Genomic DNA, 22,340 nt, shown 5'->3' with positions numbered 1-22,340 from the left:
TTGGTAAATGTCTGTGAAATGATTTATAATTTTCAAGTCAAACGGGGAAATATTACACTATCAGCTGTAAAAATAGACTTCTGATGTGGACGTTAACAACTTGTTCTAATCACCTAAATGAAAAGGTTCTGTATGTAATTTAACAAAAATCACCACTTCTGTCAGCAAAACCTTCAGAATTATCTAAAGTCCAACATCCAGGTAGTCCCAGACTGAAGTTTGTCTGATCATCATTCTGTGGTTTGTTGTTGGAAAAAGAATTGACTGTGTTTACAGATGATGCTTCACTGTGTTTTTACTGACTGGAAATGACAAGAACAAGAAACAACAGACTGGAAACTAATGAAACGTTCATTTTCTCAGTCGTCTCCGTTTGCTGCCATCAAACGTTTCCTCTCTAACAAGCTTTGTGGTTGTTTTGTGTCTCTTGGTTGTTTTGTGTCTGTGTCTCTTTGTGTCTCTTTGTGGTAGTTTTGTGTCTCTTTGTGGTTGTTTTGCATCTCTTTGTAGCTGTTTTGTGTCTCTTTGTAGTTGTTTTGCGTTTCTTTGTGGTTGTTTAGTGTCTTTTTGTGGTAGTTTTGTGTCTCTGTGTTTTATGTGTCTCTTTGTGGTTGTTTTGTGTCTGTGGTAATTTTGTGTCTCTTTGCAGTTGTTTTGTGTCTCTTTGTGGTTGTTTAGTGCCTCTTTGTGGTAGTTTTGTGTCTCTTTGTGGTGGTTTTGCATCTCTTTGTAGCTGTTTTGTGTCTCTTTGTAGTTGTTTTGCATTTCTTTGTAGCTGTTTTGTGTCTCTTTGTGTCTCCACTTGGTTTGTGTTTTTCTCTGTTGATCTCCAGATCTTTCAGGGTGAAGCTTCTGGTCTGAGCAGTGGGAGGTTCTCACTGAGCTCTTTGGTTTCAGCCAAGACTAGACCAACTGTTGAACCACTGCACCAGATGTTCTCCCTGTGTACAGAACGCTGTAGAACATGGTAGAACTCAACAGGAACATGTGGAAATGCATAGAAGCTGCCTCTTGTCTCGTATCTGTCCAGTTTAAAGCAGTGTGGATAATTCTCAGGGTGTTTTAGTAAAGATGCAGCTGTAGTTTAGTGTCTTTTGTTACATGTTTGAGTGTTTTCCAGACAGAATAAATCTGTTGGTCAAAACATTAATAAACCTCTGTGAGTTTTATGTCCAATAATAGAGCCGGTGTCTGTTGCATAAACTGTTATGTCAGTGATGAAGTAATAAGATTTACTAAAGAACTCTGGAGTTATCTGGGACTCTTCAGTTATCAGAACTAATCTCCTTTATAAAACCACAGAGCTCAGATGCAATCCAGACCCGTAAATGTTCCACAAAAGCTTTGTTTCTTGTTTAGTTCTGTCAGGAATAGTGTCACTGGTTTGGTCCCAGTAGCTCCAGTGGTTTGAGGAACATTTTATTCTGGTCTGGGCTGAAAAGCAGCAAAATGAATCGTGTTCCTGGTGGCTGCAGATTAAATTTATGTTCTGGTAAATAAAGGAGGAACAGCAGCCACGTGTTCAGAACGTTTCAGGGTGGAACCAAGACTTCTGAGAACTTTTCTGCTGCTGTTCCTCTTTACTGACCAGCGATGACTGGACGGTAGCTGGATGTTTCTATGGCGATGGCTGACCAATACCATATTCGATGGACGGCTCATGTGATGACAGTTTTGTTCTGAGGTGCATCTTGTATCTGAAGATGTCGACATTTACAGAAACCTGAACATTTAAGAGAATCCAGTTCCAGCTGTTTCTAGAAGTAAGTGGTCACCTGGATCAGATTATTCTCTAAACTTTGGTGGTTTTATCTCTGAATGACAGAAATGTTCTGGACGATCCAACCGAGTCCAGCAGTTCATCCAACAGCCTCCTCCAGAAGTCATGAACCTCCTCAGAAGTCTTTGTCATGTGTCCATTGCTAAACTCATCCAGATCCTGGAGATAGTAGGAGCTTCAGGAGAAACCCACCAGACTTCTCTGGAAGATGTTTCTTGAAAGTCTTTCAAAGACGTTTCTTGAAACTGTGGGAGTTTAGCAGCAACGGGCACCATGACAAAGACTACTGAGGAGGTTCATGACCTGAAATGTTCCACCTTTTAATTGTAGGAGCTTCAGTAGAAACCCACTGGGCTTTCAAGAAACGTCTTCCAGAAAAGTCCAGCTGGTTCCTACAGAAGCTCCTATGACCTCTAGGACCTGGATGAGTTTAGCTAGCAGTGGGCACCATGACAAAGACTAATGTGGGAGTTTAGCAAGGTGAGATCTCCGGCTTTATCGATTACAATTCACTAAACTAACATCGTGTCGTATCAAAGGAGGCTTTAAACTACAGATTGCGATCAGATACTCATCAGGAGAACCTCCACTGAGCTACAGATGGTGAGGAGGAGAGGCACCACCCCCTGCTGGCTGCTGGACAGAATGCAGGAGTCTGATTGGATGAATCCTCGTCCGTTTAGACCCACAGTGATTCATTCTGGAACGAGACTCTCCTAAAGCAGATGAAATGAAGCTGACCGACCCACAGACAGACTCCGCTCAGATGTTCTGACATTGGTTACGCTACACCGTGTTGCTAAGCAACCGATCACTAATGGCCTGCTTCTTGTGGTTTCATTTAAAATAGTGAATGATTTAGTTTCTGGATCACACAGAGGAGCTAAACGACGGTTCAGACGCTAAGCGGAGTCTTTCTCAGGCTGGAAAACGCTGATGGGAGGCAGAACGAGATGTTCTCTAAGAGAACATCTGATAAGAACATCGGTGCACTGATGGAACAAAGACGAGGAGAGAAGCTGCTGTCAGGAAAAACATTCATCTTCTATCCAGTAAAACAACAGCTAATTAACTGAATGCATTAATCCTGGATGCTACAGAGCAGCTTCTGGTGAGCAGAAATGTTCACATTCATTCAGCTCTGAAGCTGCCAAACCAACAACTTCCATCAAACTGACATTTAGAACAGAATTAACTCATTAAAGGTCTTCAGTTCACAGAGGAGCAAAGAAACCAGAAAATATTCTGCAAACATTACCAGAATTTTCATAGAATAATCTATGAAACAACTAAAACTAACTGAAGCCATTTATTTTTGACCGCCTGTTGTTTAAAATCATTTATTTCTGGTGTTTATTCAGATGTATCGACTTTATGCTGATCTGCAGAGGACTGATGTGATAAATATTATTAAAATGACCAAAAATATGAATAAAATCACATAAAATATTAACAAAACATCAGAAAAATATTCCTAAAATCTCCGGTCACATTAAAATGTCAATAATATGACAGAAAACATGAATAACATTCTGAAAATGGAGAATATTCAGCAAATGTAGGAACATAATTTTAAAAAATGACTGAAAATATTGAATAAATGTCTGAAAAAGTTGTTGGTAAAATAATAATGAGTTAAATTATTAAAACAACCACACATATAATCAGCTGAACTGTTGGATTGCTTCTATTTCTGGATGTGTTTGTTCAGTTTCTCATCTCCAGGACATTGGATCATTCCTGTTTTAACCATCTTTTAGTCGAGTATTTCTTCACCTTCAAACAAATGAGATGATAAAATAAATAATGAGATGATAAAATAATGCGATGATAAAATAATGAGATAAAATAAATAATGAGAAAATAATGAGAAAACAAATAATGATGATAAAATAAATAATGAGATGATAAATTAATAATGAGATGAATAATGAATGAGATGATAAAATAAATAATGAGATGATAAAATAAATAATGAGATAAAACAAATAATGATGATAAAATAAATAAAGGTGGGAAGTGTTGGTTTAGCAGCAGAGCGGCTGAATTTATTTTATTATTGAAGTTCAAAACACAGAAATCATTTTTACCTTCGAACGAATTTATTAAAATGAAGTTCTATCTGAAAGCAGCTCAGAGACAAAAACTGAAGAGTAGAGTTGGTGAGTGGTCTGGTGATGGACAGACAGGTATAGAGAGACAGACAGGTTAATGACAGACAGACAGGTACAGAGAGACAGGTTAATAACAGACAGACAGACAGACAGACAGACAGACAGGTTAATGACAGACAGGTACAGAGAGACAGGTTAATAACAGACAGACAGACAGACAGGTTAACGACAGACAGACAGACAGACAGACAGACAGGTTAATAACAGACAGACAGACAGACAGAGAGACAGAAGGACAGACAGACAGACAGGTTAATAACAGACAGACAGACAGGTACAGAGAGACAGGTTAATAACAGACAGACAGGTACAGAGAGACAGGTTAATGACAGACAGACAGACAGGTTAATAACAGACAGACAGACAGACAGGTTAATGACAGACAGGTTAATGACAGACAGACAGACAGACAGACAGACAGACAGACAGACAGACAGGCAGACAGGTTAATGACAGACAGACAGACATATTGACAAAGACAAACACAAGAGAGAGAGACAGACAGACAGGAAGACAGGTTAACAGACAGACAGACAGACAGACAGTAAACAGACTGTATTTGAAATCTTTGATTTTTAGAATAAATCTAAAGTGAAGCAGCTCCGAGCTGTGCAGACGTTTCACTTCTAACTAGCACAATAAATAAATAAACAATACATAAATAATAATAAACAACAATAACAATAATAACAATAATATTAATCAACCTTCATGTTTAATAATTTCCCTTCAGTCTTATTAAAGTTTTATTTACTGGATGTTTAGTTCTTTTGTTCAGACTCCAGACCTCTGGAATACTGCATTTATTCCTATTTTACTGCGTTTATTCCTGTTTTACTGCGTTTATTCCTGTTTTACTGCATTCCTTCCTGTTTTACTGTGTTCATTCCTGTTTTACTGAGTTTATTCCTGTTTTACTACAATCATTCCTGTTTTACTGTGTTTATTCCTGTTTTACTGTGTTCATTCCTGTTTTACTGCGTTTATTCCTGTTTTACTGTGTTCATTCCTGTTTTACTGCGTTTATTGCTGTTTTACTATGTTTATTCCTGTTTTACTGCATTCATTCTTGTTTTACTGCATTCATTCCTGTTTTACTGCGTTCCTTCCTGTTTTACTGCATTTACTCCCGTTTTACTGCATTCCTTCCTGTTTTACTGCGTTTATTCCTGTTTTACTGCATTTACTCCAGTTTTACTGCATTTATTCCTGTTTTACTGCATTTATTCCTGTTTTACTGCATTCATTCCTGCAGTAGTGTTTCTCTGTCTAGATTGATCTACTCTAAAGGAGGACTTCGGTACAATGAAGATTCCTCCTCATCTCTTCTGGAAGGACATGTAGAAGATGAGGAATCTTTTTGTTCCTCCTGAGGGATCTCCAGGACGAAGGAGTGAATTCTCTCCTTCAGGATTAAACAGAATGTTCCTCTGGAGGAATTAGAAAGTTTCAATTACCTCCTCCAGAAGAAGACCAAGAGGAGGAATGTTCTTCTGGATCTTCTTCTGGAGGATGAGGAAGGAGGGAAATGCTCCTCTGTTTTTATCGTCCATCTTCTTTAGGAGAATCAAGAGGAAGAACCATCTTCTAAATTCTTTAAGTACAAAGACGGAGAAGAACAATCGTCCTCATGTTCCTTGTCCTCCAGAAGAAGATGGAGGAATGTTTTTATCTTCATGCTCATCCAGAAGAAGAAGATGAAGGAGATGAATCAAACATCTGAGTGTCGTTAGATTTCTATCAATCTAAACTAAATCTACGTTTCACAGACTAGTTCTGGTTGAGGAGCAGCAGGTTTCACGTCCACACAGCAGGGGGCGCTGCAGAGGTCACCATCAGAACAACACTAAGAACAAACTCCTGAACCAGACCAGACCAGAAGAAGCTTCACAGCGGTGGATGGAAGCAGAACTTCAAAATACAAGATGAAGAAACAGGAGCAGAAACAACCAGAGAGTTAATAGAACCTCAGACTGGTTCTTCAGCTGATCAGAACTTTACGACCAGAACCTTTACAAGACAGAATCACTCCATGTCAGGTTCTCACAGTCATGACCTCCTGGTGGCAGAAGGTCTTCCTGTTGAGCTGCAGAAGGTTGGACTCAGTCAGACGGTCAGTTTAAAGTTCTTACAAGATCCGGAGGGACAAAAAAGTCAAGTGGTGGACCCAAAAAAGTTCACCTGCAGCGAGCTGGAGGTTCTGACGGGAAAATCCTGGACCAGATTAAAGCCTTCACTGATGCTGACAGCAGCCTGGAAACATCTGCAGAAGAACTTAACGAACAAAAACATCTTCAGAACTCACGTCTCCTCCCAGACCAGACCGACCCATCTGGACTTTGGAAGGAGCTCCAAACATGGAAGAAAGTTTTATTATCTGATGAGAAAACTCTGAACCTGGACGGTCCTGATGGTTTCCAACGTTACTGACATGACGAGCAGATCCACTGGAGATGTTTTCCACGAGGGTCCATCATGATCTTTTTCCTTCAGTGGAACAACGGAGCTGCAGGTTGTGTAGGACGTCAGACGGCTGGAGATGTGGAGATGTTGCAGCAGTCTGGTCGGTAATGACCTGTTCTGTCAGCAGGACACTGATGAAGAACTTCTTCCTGGAGAACATTGTTGTTCTTTTGGACCATCGTTCATGTTCCTCTGATCTAAATCCCGTTGAGAATGTTTGGGGGACTTTACAGAAACGGAGGTCAGGTCCAGACTGTGGAAGTCCTTCATGAAGTCATTTTCTCCACATGGTTCCTCCAACATCCTGAAACATCAAGCACGCCTAAACCAGGTCTTGGAGTGATCAAGAAGATCGTTGATGTTCCTCACTACTGGGACCTTTTCTCACGCTTTTAGTCCTGTTTTGGGTTTTTTGGTCTTGAAGTTATGATCATCTGATGGACCTGTCTGAGTCTACAGCAGGTTCTATAAACTCTCTGGTTCTTGTTTCTGCTCCTGTTCCTTCTTCTTGTACTTTGAAGTTCTCCTTAGGACCTGGTTACATCCACCGGTGTGGAACGTGAATCTGAAGACCTGGTTCAGGAGTTCTAGTGCCGCTGGTTTTGAAGGACTTCTCTGACAGAAACAGACGCAGGACAACATGAACACATGAGGCCTCTAGGTGGTACCTGAGTGGAGATCCTTTGGGCGTGGCCACCCCGTAGCCCTTGGAGTCCAGGTTTCCTCCCACCTTCATGGTGTCGCAGGGCTTCCTCTGCTCGATGTACTCGTTCATGGACGACTCCAGCAGGTAGGCGTACTTCCCCTTCGACTTGCGGACCCGCACCACGCCCTCGTTGGTGTTCTTCACGAACACCGTGGGGTCGGCGCTGCGCATGTACGACCACATCTTCTCGAACACGGCGATCTTGGAGCGCTGAGGGAACAAACAAATGTCATTCATGGAGATAAACAGGAGAAGAACAACCTGCAGGGTTCCAGGTAGAACCCTGAAACTGCTCCGTTCATACTCTAATAGCTAACCCAGTCTCTTAAGAACTAGACCAGGGGTGTCCAACATGAGGCCCGTGGTCCAAAACCGGCCCTCCAGAGGGTCTAATCTGGTCCTCCAGATGGTCTAATCTGGTCCTCCAGAGGGTCCAAACTGGTCCTCCAGAGGGTCCAAACTGGTCCTCCAGAGGGTTCTTTTTTGTTTGTTTCGCATAGTTTGTCTAATTTTTGGTTGTTGTGTCTCATTTTTGTAATATTTTGTTGTGTTTTTGTCTTTTTTTATTGTTTTGTTTCTTGTTTTTGTTGCTTTGTAACTTTTTTGTCTCATTTTTTGTTGTTTTGTGTTTCCTTTTTGTCTTGCTTGTGTATTTGTCATATTTTTGTCATTTTGTGTTTTGTTTTATTCGTTGTTTTGTGTCTCATTTTTGTCATTTGTCCATTTTTTGTCACTTTTGTTTTGTTTCGTGTCGGTTGTCTAATTTTTTTGTCATTTCATTTTGTTTCTCATTTTTGTTGTTTTATGTTTTGCTTTATTCGTTGTTTTGCATCGCTTTAGTTTTGTGTTTTGTAGTCTCGCTTGTGTTGTCTGTTTTTTTGTTGCTTTGTAACTTTTTTGTCTCTTTTTTTGTTTCGTTTCATGAGTGGACTCCAGTAAATGTTCATTAACAGCTGGTGAAACGGTTCTACAGTCTGGTCCTGCTGACGTAGAACCTTCCTCCTGATGGAAGGAACACCGCAGATCTTCTGACCAGCTGACTGCAGTCAGGAAGAAGAGCGTTCTCACCTTGAAGAACTCTTTGGTGGAACCTCCGTCCAGGGTCCCGTAGGCGATCTCCGTCTGCTTGGCCAGGTCTTCTGCACTCTCTATGGGGGAGACCATCCTCTCCACGGTGAGGAAGGCTGCCAGGTTGGCCGTATACGAGGAGATGATGATGAGGGTGAAGAACCACCAAACTCCTCCCACAATCCGACCCGACAGAGACCTGTGGAGAACCAACCAGATATTTAAAGAACCGCAGCTCCCATGGTTTCTTTTCTGTCTTATTGTTAAGTGGTGGAACGTCTCCTAAATGAGAAGAAGAAGTCCATTTTGAGCTCCTGGTCTTGGCCCACAGACTGGAAGAACCTCAGAACCAGACCGGTCCGTGGACGCAGGGCTCCTACCTGGGCGAGATGTCACAGCCCTGCTGCATGAAGGCTCCCAGAGAGAACCACAGAGAGTTGAAGATCCCAAAGTCATTGGTGTGTTCTGGAGCCTCCTTCTCCTTCTGCTGGTTCTGGTTCCCTGAGAGACACAAAGAGAACAGAACACACCAAGGAGCCTCAGAACACAAGGAAATAATGAGGATGAAGACGATGAGGACGAAAATGATGGAGATGGTGAAGATGATGGTGATGAAGATGAAGATGTTGAAGATGAAAATGGTGAAGATGATGATGGTGAAGATGATGAAGATGAAAATAATGAAGATGATGGTGAAGATGGTGAAGATGAAGATAATGAAGATGATGGTGAAGATGGTGAAGATGATGAAGATTGTGGTGGTAATGATGAAGATGAAGGTGAGGATGATGAAGATACCTAGAGACTGGGTGAGTTTAGAGGATGAAGATGGTGAAGATGAAGATGATGATGGTGAAGATGATGAAGATGGTGAAGATGATGAAGATACCTGGAGACTGGGTGAGTTCAGAGGATGAAGTCGGTGGAGGTCTTCGTGAGGAAGAGGAGGGCAGAGTTTCATCTTCATCATCAGAGTCGTCTCCCTGCCACTCATAAGGACTGAAGCGACTCACCTGAAACCAGCAGATCATGAATGTCTCCAAATCAATCCTGGATTCTGGTTCCTTCAGAAATTTATCAAAGATCTTCTAGAAATATGACAACATCTGCTGGATCATGAATAAACAAACAGAAATGTTGATATTTGGTTAAATTCATCCATTTCCGCCTCAGTTTGGTTCTTCTGGTTTCAACCTTCTGGTTTATCTTTGACTCTTCTGGACTCTATACCTACTGTCAAGCACGGAGGTGGTAGTATCATTATACTATCAGTTTAACTAACTCAGATTTGTTTCTCCATCAGTCCTCAGGTTCTTGTAAAGTCTAAGTCAGGACTTTGGGGAGACCAGTCTAGAACCTTCATTCCAGCCTGATGGAACCATTTCTTTACCACGTCTGATGTGTGTTTGGGCTCATTTTCTGGTTGAAACATCCAACTGTGTCCAAGATCAACCTTCTGCTGATGGTTTTAGATTTTCCTGAAGAACGTGGAGGTGATCCTCCTCCTTCATTATTCCATTTAGTTTGTGGAAAGCTCCAGTTCCACATAGCATGATACTGCCGCCACCATGCCTAATCGTAGGTTTGGTGGTCTTAGGGTTAAAAAAGTCTAAGACCCACCAAAGACAGTCTAAAACCAGTACTCAAAAAATCTAGAACCAGGACCAAAATCAAACCTAAACCAGTAAAAAATTGTTCAGAACCAGTCAGAAAACAGTCTGAAACCAGTCCCAAAAAGGACTAAAACCAGGACCAAAACAAAACCTAAACTTCTTCTTAAAAAAAAGTCCAAAAACTGCCAAATCTACAGTCTGAAACCAGTCCTTAACTGGTCATAAAAACCAGTCCTAGAAACAGTCTGAACCCAGTCCTAAAAAACTCAAAAAACAGGACCAGGAAAGTCCAGAACCAGTCCTAAAAAAATCTGTAACAGTCCCAAACCAGTCCTAAAAACGTCTTAAACCAGAAGGAATCAGGACCAAAACCAAACCTAAAGTACTCCTAAAGAAAGTTCAAGACCCGTCCAAGACCTGCCCAGGACAGTCTGAAACCAGTCCTCATCCAGGACCAGATCCAGAGTAAAATAAATTCTAAACCAACTTTAAATCACATCCAAAACCAGGAGAACCAAGACTGAAACCAAACATAAACCAGTCCCAAGAAAGTCCAGAACCAGTTCAACGTCCAGTCTGAAACCAGTCCAGAAGCTCTTCTAGAAAGCTCCAGAGCATGATACTGCCACCTCCATGCTTGATGATAGGCTTGGTGTTCTTGGGGTTAAAGTCCTCACCTTCAGTTTTTGCTTCATCTGACCACAGAACTTTCCTCCAGAACCTTTTGTTTGTCCATGTGATGAGCGGAGCTTTAAGGTTCTGCTTCTAGACTCTCAGCTCGTGCTCATGTAAAACCCTGTGGATATTTCCAGCCACTTTGGACTATTTTTGAGTCAATTTCTTCCTTTTTTTCAGTCCTTCTGGATGTTTTCAGTCACTGTGGAATAGTTTTGCAGAAATCTGGACAAATTCTGAGACAATTTTAACAGTTTTTGTGTCAATTTGGGCAAATTTTGAATTATTTTTAGTCAATTTGGACAATTGTTGAGTGAATTCATGAGTCAATGTGGACAACTCCATCAGTCAGTTTGGACCATTTTGCACCTTGCCAGGCAACTTTTTAATATTTTAGACACATTTCCGGCCACCTGCGACTATTTTTGAGTCAATTTGGGCAATTTTTGAGGTAATCTGATCATTTTTTGTACCAGTTTGGGCAGGTTTTTAATCATTTTAGACATATTTTTAGGCTCTTTGGACAGTTGTTGAGTGAATTTATGTCCATGTAGACATCTCTTCAGACAGTTTAGGCTGTTTTTGTCAGGGCTCCCTCCTCGGTCCCAGCTTCAGCCCCCACCTGACCTCCCTCATCCTCCCTCTCCCCCTCCTTCCTCCTATTCCTCTCTCCACCTTCCTGCTCTGTCGAGCTGCTGTTCATCACCAATCACTCATCAACGGAACTCCTGACAGCTGCGGTGCAGCACACCTGCTGATCATCTCCACCATAAAAGCCGGCCGCACACTCCACACCCTGCCAGACAGTAAATTCTGCTCACGCAGTCAGTTGTCTCACCTAGCACCTTCTTTCACTGTTGAAAAAGCCTTGCCTTGTCTAACCCTGCTTCTCTTGTCTAGCTCCGCTGACCCAGCTGCCCAGTCCCACCTGCTCTGTCCCCCCATCTCCTGCACTCTGGATCCAGCCCTGACCAGACCTCCCCACCCTGCCTCCCTCACCTTGGACCTGCCACCTGCTCCTGGATCCCCTACTCGTCGTGGAGGGTCTCTGCCTGCCGTGCGTCCCCGTCGGCTCTGGAAAACACCCCACCTGTCACCCCCCTGGAACGAGGCTCTCCTGCCCGCTCTCCGCCGCCAACCTACCCCCACCACAGAGAACGCCAACCGGGCTGCGGTTCCTGGTACAGTCACCCCCTCACCCTCCCCTTTTAGTTCAGTTACTCAGACATCAGTTTTCCACCCCATCCAGCACTCCCTTAACTTCTGTTTAAAAACAATAAAATCCACCTTTGTTCTTGCCGCAGTCCCTCGTCTGTGTGCTCTCTGCTCGGGTTCACCCCCACATCGTGACAGTTTTTGAGTCAATTTTGGGCAATTTTTGTACCAACCTAGGCAACTTTTGAGTTCAAGTCACTGATTTTCTTCTTCAGATCTTTGCTGAGCTCCTCAGACTTTCCCCCTGTAGTGTTTGAGTCTAATGAGTGGATCTAATGGTTCTATTTAAACTGGATCAGAGGAGTCAGCAGCCGTAGTCGACTGGAATCACTCAGGAGGAGTTAAGAGGTTATGAAACTAAGGAAATCTGATTAACTCAACTTTCTCCATCACCAAACCTGATCATTCAAGTTACTGAGTATTTATGATCCAGCAGATTCTGCCATATTTCCAAAAGAACTTTAATAAATCTATAAAAGAACCAAAATACGGGATGGTTTTAGTGTTTCAATGATTCCATCATAAATTCTGAGTTCTAGGAAGACGGAACAATAAACATTGACGGTACCAGCAAACTTTGGTTCCTGACTCTAGATGTTTCTGTTCCGTTCAGTAGAACGTATCTAGAAGTTCAAACCAGTTTAAACGTGAATTATTTATGCACAGTTTTCCTCACAGTGAACAGAACAGAGGAGAAGAACCTCACCAGGAACAGAACCACGCTGACACCAATGTAGGCGAACACGATGCACATCCAGATCTCGTAGGCCAGTGGGTCCAGGAAGGAAAAGACCCCCGGTTTGGACTTGGTGGGCTTCTTGATCATGATGGAGATCCCCAGAGACATGAAGGGTTTGGTGAAGTCGATGACCTGCTCTCGGACCAGCGTGATGGTGAGCGGAGCCACGGCCACGTCAGCACTCTGCAGAACCACAACACGTTTTACCCTGTGGAAACACCTGGACAGCTGTCTGCTCATCTCATCATGGAGGCTCAGTAGGACAGATGTTTCTAGAACCAAACCCTCCCAGTTCTGTTCACTTGACTGGACAGTTTCTTTAAACATCTGGAGCTCAGACGGACCGACTAACCCAACCGGACCTCCAGATGTTTGCTCACCTTCTTGTCTCTTCAGGAGTCCGTCAGTCTTTGGTTTTATTTTAATAAAATGTTCCGTTGGAAATAGTTCTAGTTAGGTTCTATGAATGCTTTCAGCGGGAACTTTGTCTTTAGTTCCCAGGATGCTGTTCTTAAAGGTAGAATAACGTTCTATAAAGACGTTCTTAAAACTTTATGTTGTGTTGAGTTCCTTTGTTACCATGGAACGTTGTGGGAACATTTTATAGAAGAACATCATATAATGTATTTCCTCAGAACATTGGAGGCAAAATGTTCCACCTTTGTTAATATCTCATATATCAGGAAGGTTTTAAAAGAATGTTCTGTCATCTGAGGTCTTGATAACATCTGGAAAACATCTTTAGAATGTTGCTTTGAGAACATTCTTTTATGATCATGGAACACATCTGACATCCTCCAAACATCCTCAGAACGTTCCGTCAAAAAATGTTTGGTCAGAAGTGTTGGACTGTTTTCTACTAACGTTCTTAAAACTGTACGCTGCATTAAGAACGTTCTGCCTGTGTTGACACAGAACGTTTTAAGAATGTTTTATAGAAGAACGTCATATGATGTGTTTCCTCAGAACATTAGAGGATAAATGTTCCATCTGTGTTAACATGTCACATTACAGGAACGTTTTATAAAACACCATCTGAGGCCTCCACAACATCTGGAGAATGTTCTTAAAAGGTTCTGTCTTAGTTCACTTTTAACCTCACAGGAACATGTTTGTAAATGTTTTTAAAATGTTCTGAGAAGGTTCTGCAGGGTTCTAGTAATGCTGTCAGCAGAGATTTGTCTATAGTTCATAGAACGTTCTTCATAAAAGCCGAATGGCGTTCTAAAAATGTTTGATCATAACACTGTTGGACTGTTTGTAGCAGTGTTCTTAGAACTGTATGTTGCATTAAGAACGTTCTTCCTCTGTTGTCACAGAACATTAATGGAATGTTTTACAGAAGAAGGTCATATAATGTGTTTCCCCAAAATGTCCTCAGAACATTTCTCCTCTGTTAACACATCACATTACAGCACCGCAACATCTGGAAAACATTTTTAGAATGTTGCTTTGAGAACGTTCTTCCTTCGTTGTCATGGAACATAATGTTCTATCTTGGTTCACGTTTAACCTCACAAGAACATATTTGTTAACATTTTTAAAATGTTCCGAGTAGTTCTGCAGAGTTCTAGCAGTGTTCTCAAGAGGACTTTTGTTTATAGTTCATAGAATGTTCTTCATAAAGGCCAAAAATGTTTGTTGTTAGAATGTTGCTTTGAGAACGTTCTTCCTTCGTTGTCATGAAACATAAACCGATAGAATCCTCCAAACATCCTCAGAACTTAAAAACGTTTCGTCATATTTCACTTTTAACCTCATAGGAACATTACTTGAAAAGATAAATATTCCTAAAACATTCCTTTAACATTGGAATAGAACTCTGAAATGTGACTAGAACCTGTAGCTAACGTTAGCTGATGTTGTGGGAACATTTTGGTGTTTTCCTGAGTTTGTTCTCAGCAGAATGTAGACCAGACTTTAAGGTTTGTGTCCGGAACGTTCTCGGTAATAGAACGGTTCTCACCCCGTACACCAGTTCTCCCACCATGCCGTTCCACATCTTGGTCTCAGAGTCTCTGGCGCCATACTTCCCGTCGCCCACCAGCTGCAGTCGGTAGCTGAAGCCCACGTGTTTGGCGATTTCCGAGGCGAGTTCTGCACAGTACCCTTCGTATTTATCATTCCCCTCCAGCTTCTCATGGTTCGTCTTCAGCATCATGTACGGCGCCTCCTGCAGGACAGACGGACAACAAGATGTAGAACACAGAAGTGATGGTTTCTGGAAATGTTCATCTGTACCCCTATGGAGATATTCCCTTAAAAACCAGTCATTTACCACATTAACAACGTCTAGACTGGATTTATCATTCATTTAATGTTATCTTCATTGGAAAAAATAACTGCTTCTCTTTCAGCAATAAGGACATTTCTAGGTGACCCCAGACTCTTGAACGGTAATGTAAACATCATTTCTGTATTTTTGTATTTATTGTAATTCTTCCTCTTTTATTCCTCATCTGCTTCTAGCGGTTCTAACATGGAAATGAACCTCTGAGGATCGATGAGGTTCATCTAGTTTCATCTAAGAGAACTTTATAGTGACTCAAGTTTCAGTAACTGTTGTTCTCATGGATTCACAGCTGAATAAATTCATATTAAATCACGTAGATATTCAGTGTTTGTTAATTAGATGAAGAACCCAGTAGAACGTCCTGCAGTGGAAATATTCCTGAATGCATTAACTTCAGGCTTCAATAGAACGATGGAGGTTTTACAGTCGATTCTCCTGATCTGAAAGTTCAGTTTCAACCTTAATGGAGTACTGCTCTCTCTGAGGGCTTCTTTAGTTTGGTTCTGTTCTATTGTTCTGCTGTTCTGTTATTCATTTCTGTTCTATTGTTCTGCTATTGGAGCTGCAGTGGTTGTTCCTCTGCTGGATTTCTCTATAACTCAGCGTTCAGGTAAGCAGAACCGTACCAGGATGGTGGTGACCACATAGGTTCTGTTCTGCAGACCGTGGAACTCCTCCAGAACCGGCTTGTAGACGGCCGTGTTGACGTAGCCTTGCTTCTCGTTCCAGTAGCCCATCTGAGCAGAACCACAGGTAGAGGTTTAGAAGACATCCATCCATCCATCCATCCATCCATCCATCCATCCATCCATCCATCCATCCATCCATCATTCAACCATCTATCCATCCATCATTCATCCATCATTCAACCATCCATCCATCCATCCATCCATCCATCCATCCATCCATCCATCATTCAACCATCCATCCATCCATCCATCCATCCATCCATCCATCATTCATCCATCCATCCATCCATCCATCATTGAACCATCCATCCATCTGTCCAACATCCATCCATCCATTCATCCATCATCCATCCATCCATCCATCCATTCATCCATCATTCATCATTCAAACACCCATCATCCATCCATCCATCATTCAACCATCCATCCATCTGTCCAACATCTATCCAACCATCCATCCATCATTCAACCATCATTCGTTCATCATCCATCCATCCATCCATCCATCCATCCATCATTCAACCATCCATCCATCCGTCCAACATCCATCCAACCATCCATCCATCCATCAACCATCATCCATCCATCCATCCATCATCATCATCATCCATCCATCCATCCATCATCCTCATCCATCCATCCATCCATCCATCCATCCATCCATCCATCCATCCACCATCCATCCATCCATCCATCCATAATTCAACCATCATCCATCCATCATCCTCCATCCATCCATCCATCCATCATCCATTCATCCATCATCTATCATCCATCCAACCATCCATCATTCAACCATCATTCAACCATCCATCCATCCATTATCCTACATTCATCATCCATCCATCCATCCATCCATCCATCATCCATCCATCCATCATCCTCCATCCATCCTCCATCATCATCATTCAACCATCCATCCATCCATCCATCATCCAACCATTTATCCATCTATCCATCCAACCACCATCCATCCACCCATCCACACATCCATCCATCCATCCTCATCAGGGTCATGGGGGCTGCAGTCTATCCAGCTGACTGAGGGTGAAGGTTCACCTGGACAGGTAACAGTCAATCACATAGAGATAAACAATCACATCAGTTAACCTCAGCATGCTTTTGGACTGTGGGAGGAACCCGGAGAACACACCAGGGAGAACATGGACACTCCATCCAGAACCAGGGATCTTCTAGCTGTGAGGTGACAGTACTAACCACTGATCTACGGTGCCACCCACAACCATTCATTATTAATCAGGATGTCTAGCTATTTTTAGCCCCTCATGTCTCTGTGGAACTTCAGAAATCTCTCTGAAGCTGGTTCTGGTCTTGTTGGATCTACACCTCTAGGGTTCTGAGTCTTCTGTTCTTGTTGCGTCCCCTTCAGTCAGTCTCTGATGTTATGTGTCTATTTCTGGCCGTCTTCTATCTCTTTTGTTTCTTTCTTGGATCTGTTTTTGTCGGTTCCGTCTGCTTCGTCTCTTCTCCAACTCTTCTGGTTCTTTTATTTCTGATCAGGTTCTGGTCTTTATGGGTTCCTAGGTGTTTGCTCTCTGTCTATAGGAACTCTCTTGTTGGTTCTTCATCTCCATGTTTAGGTTGTTTTGAGTCTTTTTCATGCTCAGAAATGTTCCTGTTAAAATGAGGTTCTGGTTCTTCAGAAATTTTCCTCTGCTGGAAAAGGACCACGTAGGTTCTGTTCTGTTCTGTACTATTTAACAAACTGGAAACTCAGAAAGCTGAGACCTCAAACAAACGCTGCAGGTTTCAGAGAACCGGGAGCTAAATGGTTCCTGAGAGGATCTCTAACAGAACCAGACCTCTAACAGAACCAGGTCTCTAACAGAACCATATCCCTAACAGAACCAGACCTCTAACAGAACCATATCCCTACCAGAACCAGACCTCTAACAGAACTGGATCACTAACAGAACCAGACCTCTAATAGAACCAGATCACTAACAGAACCAGACCTTCCTGGGTCCAGCTGGGCTCAGCTCCATCACTGTCAGGGTGTAGTTGGTCCGATGTCCTCGCTCATCGAACTGGATTCGACCTGTCAGACCATCCAGACGGACCTGAGGATGAACAGCAGAGGTCAGAAAGAGCCAGTAATAATCTACAGTCTGACAACTTCCTGTTTGACTGAATTCTACTTCCTGGACGTCTCTGAGTTCACCTCAGAAAAAACAATCATTTATTAAGTCTGTCTGTGGTTGTGTGTCTGTAGTTGTGTGTGTCTGTGGTTGTGTGTGTCTGTGGTTGTGTGTCTGTGGTTGTGTGTCTGTGTGTGTCTGTGGTTGTGTCTCTGTGGTTGTGTGTCTGTAGTTGTGTGTCTGTGGTTGTGTGTCTGTGGTTGTGTGTCTGTGTGTGTCTGTGGTTGTGTGTCTGTGGTTGTGTATCTGTAGTTGTGTGTCTGTGGTTGTGTGTCTGTGTGTGTCTGTGGTCGTGTGTCTGTGGTTGTGTGGTTGTGTGTCTGTGTGTGTCTGTGGTTGTGTACCTGCTGCAGGGCTCTCTGGATGTCGATGCCCTGCCCCCACGGAGCCGGCGGATTGGCCAGACACTCTCCAGCGTTGCCACGGCGAGAGATGTCGATCCGTTGCCGCCGCAGGTTGTTGAAGGCTGTCGCCATGACGATGACCCCGTCATAGGTCAGAGCTCCGGTGTACTGGACACAGACAGGAAGTGGGTTTTCACAATAAAGGAGCAATAAACTGTGACTAGACATGCAAACACACAACAACAGACACACAACTACTTTTACCTTTGCACTTGACAGACTGCAACAAATAATTATCAAAATCCTAATATGACTGTTGACCTACTTTTATGGTTCTTCTCCAGGTGGTTTCCTCCTGACCAGATCTTTGCTGGTGTTGTTCTACTCTCAGATGGACGTCTTTGGATAAAAGCGTCTCATAAATGAAACTGTAGGATTGTAGAACCCTACAGACACATTTGCACTCGTGGCATTCTTTCCTCAATGTTCTTCAGAAAGTTCTTCCAGCTCTGCAGCAGAAGTTCCCATAAATGTGTGGTTCTTGTAGGTGCTGTGCTTTCACTCTTCTGTCCAGTTCATCCAAAGCAGCTTCATAGGAGTTAAGTCTGGAGACTGTGCTGCCACTCCATGTTCTCAACCATCTGGTTCTCCTCCTCCATGTTGGACAGTTGATGTTAAACGACACTAAAAGATCCAAAAATTACCTCAAAAAATTACGCTGAAAGACATAAAAATTACCCAAAAATGACACTAAAAGATGAAAAAAATTACACTAAAAAATCCAAAAAATACACAAAGAAAGGGAACATGAAAAGATCCAGAAATTACCACAAAAGATGCAAAAATTACATTAAAAGATCCAAGAATGACGAACGGCACTAAAAGACAAAAAAAAAAAGACTTTAAAGATGGAAAAATGACCCCAAAAGATCCTCCTCCATGTTGGAAAGTTGATGTTCCACACTGAGGAACCGTCCATTCTGCAACTTGATGGCTACAAATATCCTGCTGATGAACCAAAGATTTCAGATTTAGATCCATCGGTCCATGATACCTTCTTCCAGTCTTCAGTAGTCCATTGGTGGTGTTTCATGGTCCAGGAAGCCTCTTTTCCTGATTCTGACGTCTAACAACGGCTTTCTGCTGCAGCTCCACCTGTCAAACCTGCAGCTCCAAGTCTTCTCTCCACAGTTAAACTTCTTCCTACAACCTCTATGAAGCTGACTGAAGCTGTTGTCCTCTGAGCTTCTATCACCGAGCTGCTGACTCTCATAAACTGGTCTTCTGGTTCTGTTGTGGCTTTAGGTCTTCCAGATCTCTTCCTGTCAGAGTTTCCTCCAGTTTCTGAACCTTTTGATGGAGAAGAAAACTGGACTCTCTGACACCTGGACTTCCTTCTTCTCTGCATAAAGACCTCCATGTTTAGTGTTCTGATGGTCTGTCTGTTCTATTGTTAATTATCTTTTCCTCTCCATTTTAGAGCAACACACTACTTTCTGCAGTACTTCCTGTTCTAATAATGTTCTGGAGGGTTCCATGGTGTGTTCCAACGCTACTTTATGCAGACAGAAGGGGTTGGAAGGAATCTAGAAACGTTGGGACACCTGTAGGATTTGGTAGCTCCAACTTTCAAGGCTTCATCAGCCTCCATTGCTGCAGAACAGCTTTAAGTTGTTAACCTATTTCTGTTCCCTGAAAAAGGCCTTTTAGTAGAATTCTGAAATGTAGATTATTGTTCAGTTCTGGGTGACCTGACCTTCATTAACCTCTGGCGGTTCACCTCTTACCTGTAGACCATTTCAAGCTCTTCAGTGGACTGAACTACTGGAATTTCAATTAAAAAAAAAACTGGAGAAACTCTGGAGTTCTAAAACCTTTGACTGGTAATATACTGTAGGTGTGTAGCTGTAGTTGTGTAGTGGTTATGTAGCTGTAGTTGTGTACCTTTAACCTCCTCCTGACCAGCTTCAGGTCTCTACTATAGATGGTTGTGTAGTAGTTGTGCAGCTGTAGTTGTGTACCTTCAGCCTCCTCCTGACCAGCTTCAGGTCTCTACTATCGAACTCCATCCACTCCTGGTTGATTTTCTGAACTAACGGGTCACTTCGGTTCATCAGCTGGAAGCCGGTTACGTTTGGACCCAGATTCTGGAACTCAGTGACGTTCAGGTCCAGGAAACCCTGAGACACACACACATAAACACATACAAACAAACACAAACACACACAAACAAACAAATAAACAAACACATTAAAATGAAAAAGTTTATTATTGAATCACTGGATTAATGTTTTTAAAGTTTTTTTCTGTTTTATTATTTATGTATTTTTACAGAGGTTTTTATACATATGTAAATACATTTCATTTTATTTATTAAATCCTGTATTTCCCTGTATTTATACGTGGTCCTGTTTTATTATTTATGTATTTTTACAGAGGCTTTTACATTTATATAAATATATTTTATTTCTGTATTTATTATTAAATCCTGTATTTTCCTATTTTCTGTTTTGGTTTATTTCCATTAAACTGCATCATTTATATATTTATAAATCTATTAATTCATACATTAGTTTATTTATGTATTTAAAATTAATTTAATTAATTAATTTATTACTTATTTATTTTCTTCTATATTAATGAATTTCTTCCTTTTTGTTTTCTTGATATATTTATGCAATCCTACATTTATTTATTTACTTATTTCTACATTTATGTATTTATTTATTGCTTTTTACATTTATTCTTTGTATGACTACATTTTTATTTAAAATTTCTCTACCTGTATATTTATTTTTTATATTTCTGTATTTCCATATTTATTTCTTCTTTATTTTTTTATTTCTACACCCACACCTTATTTCTGTATTTTTACATTTATTTATTATTTTGCTCTTTTTTTGCTTCTATATTAATTAATTTATTTTGGCATTTCTCCTATATTTATTCTGCATTTATTTACTTATTTATTTTTACAAAGATTTTTTGTATGCCTACATTTTTTAAAAATCTCTGTATTTCTATATTTGCTTTTATTGTGTTATTTCTACACCTGCATGTTTCTATATTTTTAAATTTATTCATTATTTAGTTTTTTTATTTCTACATTAACAAGTTGGGAACCACTGGTCTGGCTGATGGTTCTCTAGCTGATGGTTTTCCAGCTGATGTTCTCTAGCTGATGGTTCTCAAGGTGATGGTTTTCCAGCTGATGGTTCTCTAGCTGATGGTTCTCTAGGTGATGGTTCTCTAGCTGATGGTTCTCAAGGTGATGGTTTTCCAGCTGATGGTTCTCTAGCTGATGGTTCTCTAGGTGATGGTTCTCAAGGTGATGGTTTTTCAGCTGATGGTTCTCTAGCTGATGGTTCTCTAGGTGATGGTTCTCTAGCTGATGGTTCTCTGGGTGATGGTTTTCCAGCTGATGTTCTCTAGCTGATGGTTCTCTAGCTGATGGTTCTCTAGCTGATGGTTTTCCAGCTGATGTTCTCTAGCTGATGGTTCTCTAGCTGATGGTTTTCCAGCTGATGTTCTCTAGCTGATGGTTTTCCAGCTGATGGTTCTCTAGCTGATGGTTCTCTAGCTGATGGTTCTCTGGGTGATGGTTTTCCAGCTAATGGTTCTCTAGGCGATGGTTCTCTAGCTGATGGTTTTCCAGCTGATGGTTTTCTAGCTGATGGTTCTCTAGTTGGTGGTTCTCAAGGTGATCATTCTCTAGCTGATGGTTCTCTAGCTGATGGTTCTCTAGTCTGTCTCCTGATGGATGGACTCACCAAGTTGTTGAGGATGTAGTGGTAGTTCTTCAGGTTCCTCTTCTGAGCAGCGATCTGAGGAACAAACGAAAAAATCAGCTGCTGGTGGTTCACCGATAACTACGTCTGAATCCTCCACTGATGAGGATGAAGGAAGAGGAAGCAGCTGGTCCTGCTTCTAGAAGCTCTAGATCTAATGAAGCCCCAGATCTAATGAACCTCCAGATCTAGAAGCTCCAGATCTGATGAAGCCCCAGATCTAATGAAGCTCCAGATCTAGAAGCTCCAGATCTGATGAAGCCCCAGATCTAATGAAGCTCCAGATTTAGAAGCTCCAGATCTGATGAAGCTCCAGATCTAGAAGCTCCAGATCTAATGAAGCTCCAGATCCAGAAGCTCCAGATCTAATGAAGCTCCAGATCTGATGAAGCTCCAGATCTAATGAAGCTCCAGATCTAATGAAGCCGCAGATCTAATGAAGCCGTAGATCTAGAAGCTCCAGATCTAGACGCTCCAGATCCAATGAAGCCCCAGATCCGATGAAGCTCCAGATCTGATGAAGCTCCAGATCTGATGAAGCTCCAGGTCTGATGAAGCTCCAGGTCTGATGAAGCTCCAGATCTAATGAAGCTCCAGATCTAGAAGCTCCAGATCTAATGAAGCTCCAGATCAG

The 22,340-nt window shown here is 41.8% G+C and overlaps 1 protein-coding gene across 8 annotated transcripts in view; it reads right to left on the bottom strand.

Annotated features, from left to right (window-relative positions):
• The window catches only part of LOC111585856 (glutamate receptor 1-like), a 94,949-nt gene that overhangs the window by 19,532 nt on the left and 53,077 nt on the right, over nt 1–22,340 (bottom strand). For 4 of the 8 annotated variants that reach the window (XM_055017280.1, XM_035941601.2, XM_035941600.2 and 1 more), the window contains 12 exons: nt 21,689–21,742; nt 19,940–20,098; nt 17,919–18,086; nt 17,392–17,496; nt 15,353–15,463; nt 14,400–14,606; nt 12,401–12,616; nt 9,081–9,204; nt 8,572–8,692; nt 8,192–8,390; nt 7,086–7,333; nt 3,871–3,951 (listed from right to left, as the gene is read on the bottom strand). In XM_055017280.1, coding sequence (XP_054873255.1) covers nt 3,871–3,951; nt 7,086–7,333; nt 8,192–8,390; nt 8,572–8,692; nt 9,081–9,204; nt 12,401–12,616; nt 14,400–14,606; nt 15,353–15,463; nt 17,392–17,496; nt 17,919–18,086; nt 19,940–20,098; nt 21,689–21,742 — 1,793 coding nt within the window. The remainder of the gene's footprint in view (nt 1–3,870; nt 3,952–7,085; nt 7,334–8,191; nt 8,391–8,571; nt 8,693–9,080; nt 9,205–12,400; nt 12,617–14,399; nt 14,607–15,352; nt 15,464–17,391; nt 17,497–17,918; nt 18,087–19,939; nt 20,099–21,688; nt 21,743–22,340) is intronic. The other 4 variants (XR_002747881.3, XM_023295475.3, XM_035941602.2 and 1 more) reach the window with 2 other exon arrangements.

The sequence above is a fragment of the Amphiprion ocellaris genome, chromosome 14 (assembly GCF_022539595.1).
Source record: "Amphiprion ocellaris isolate individual 3 ecotype Okinawa chromosome 14, ASM2253959v1, whole genome shotgun sequence".
In the NCBI taxonomy this organism is placed as follows: Eukaryota; Metazoa; Chordata; class Actinopteri; family Pomacentridae; genus Amphiprion; species Amphiprion ocellaris.
The sequence above is the reverse complement of the archived record's forward strand: the minus strand, read 5'-3'. Positions and strand labels throughout refer to the sequence as shown.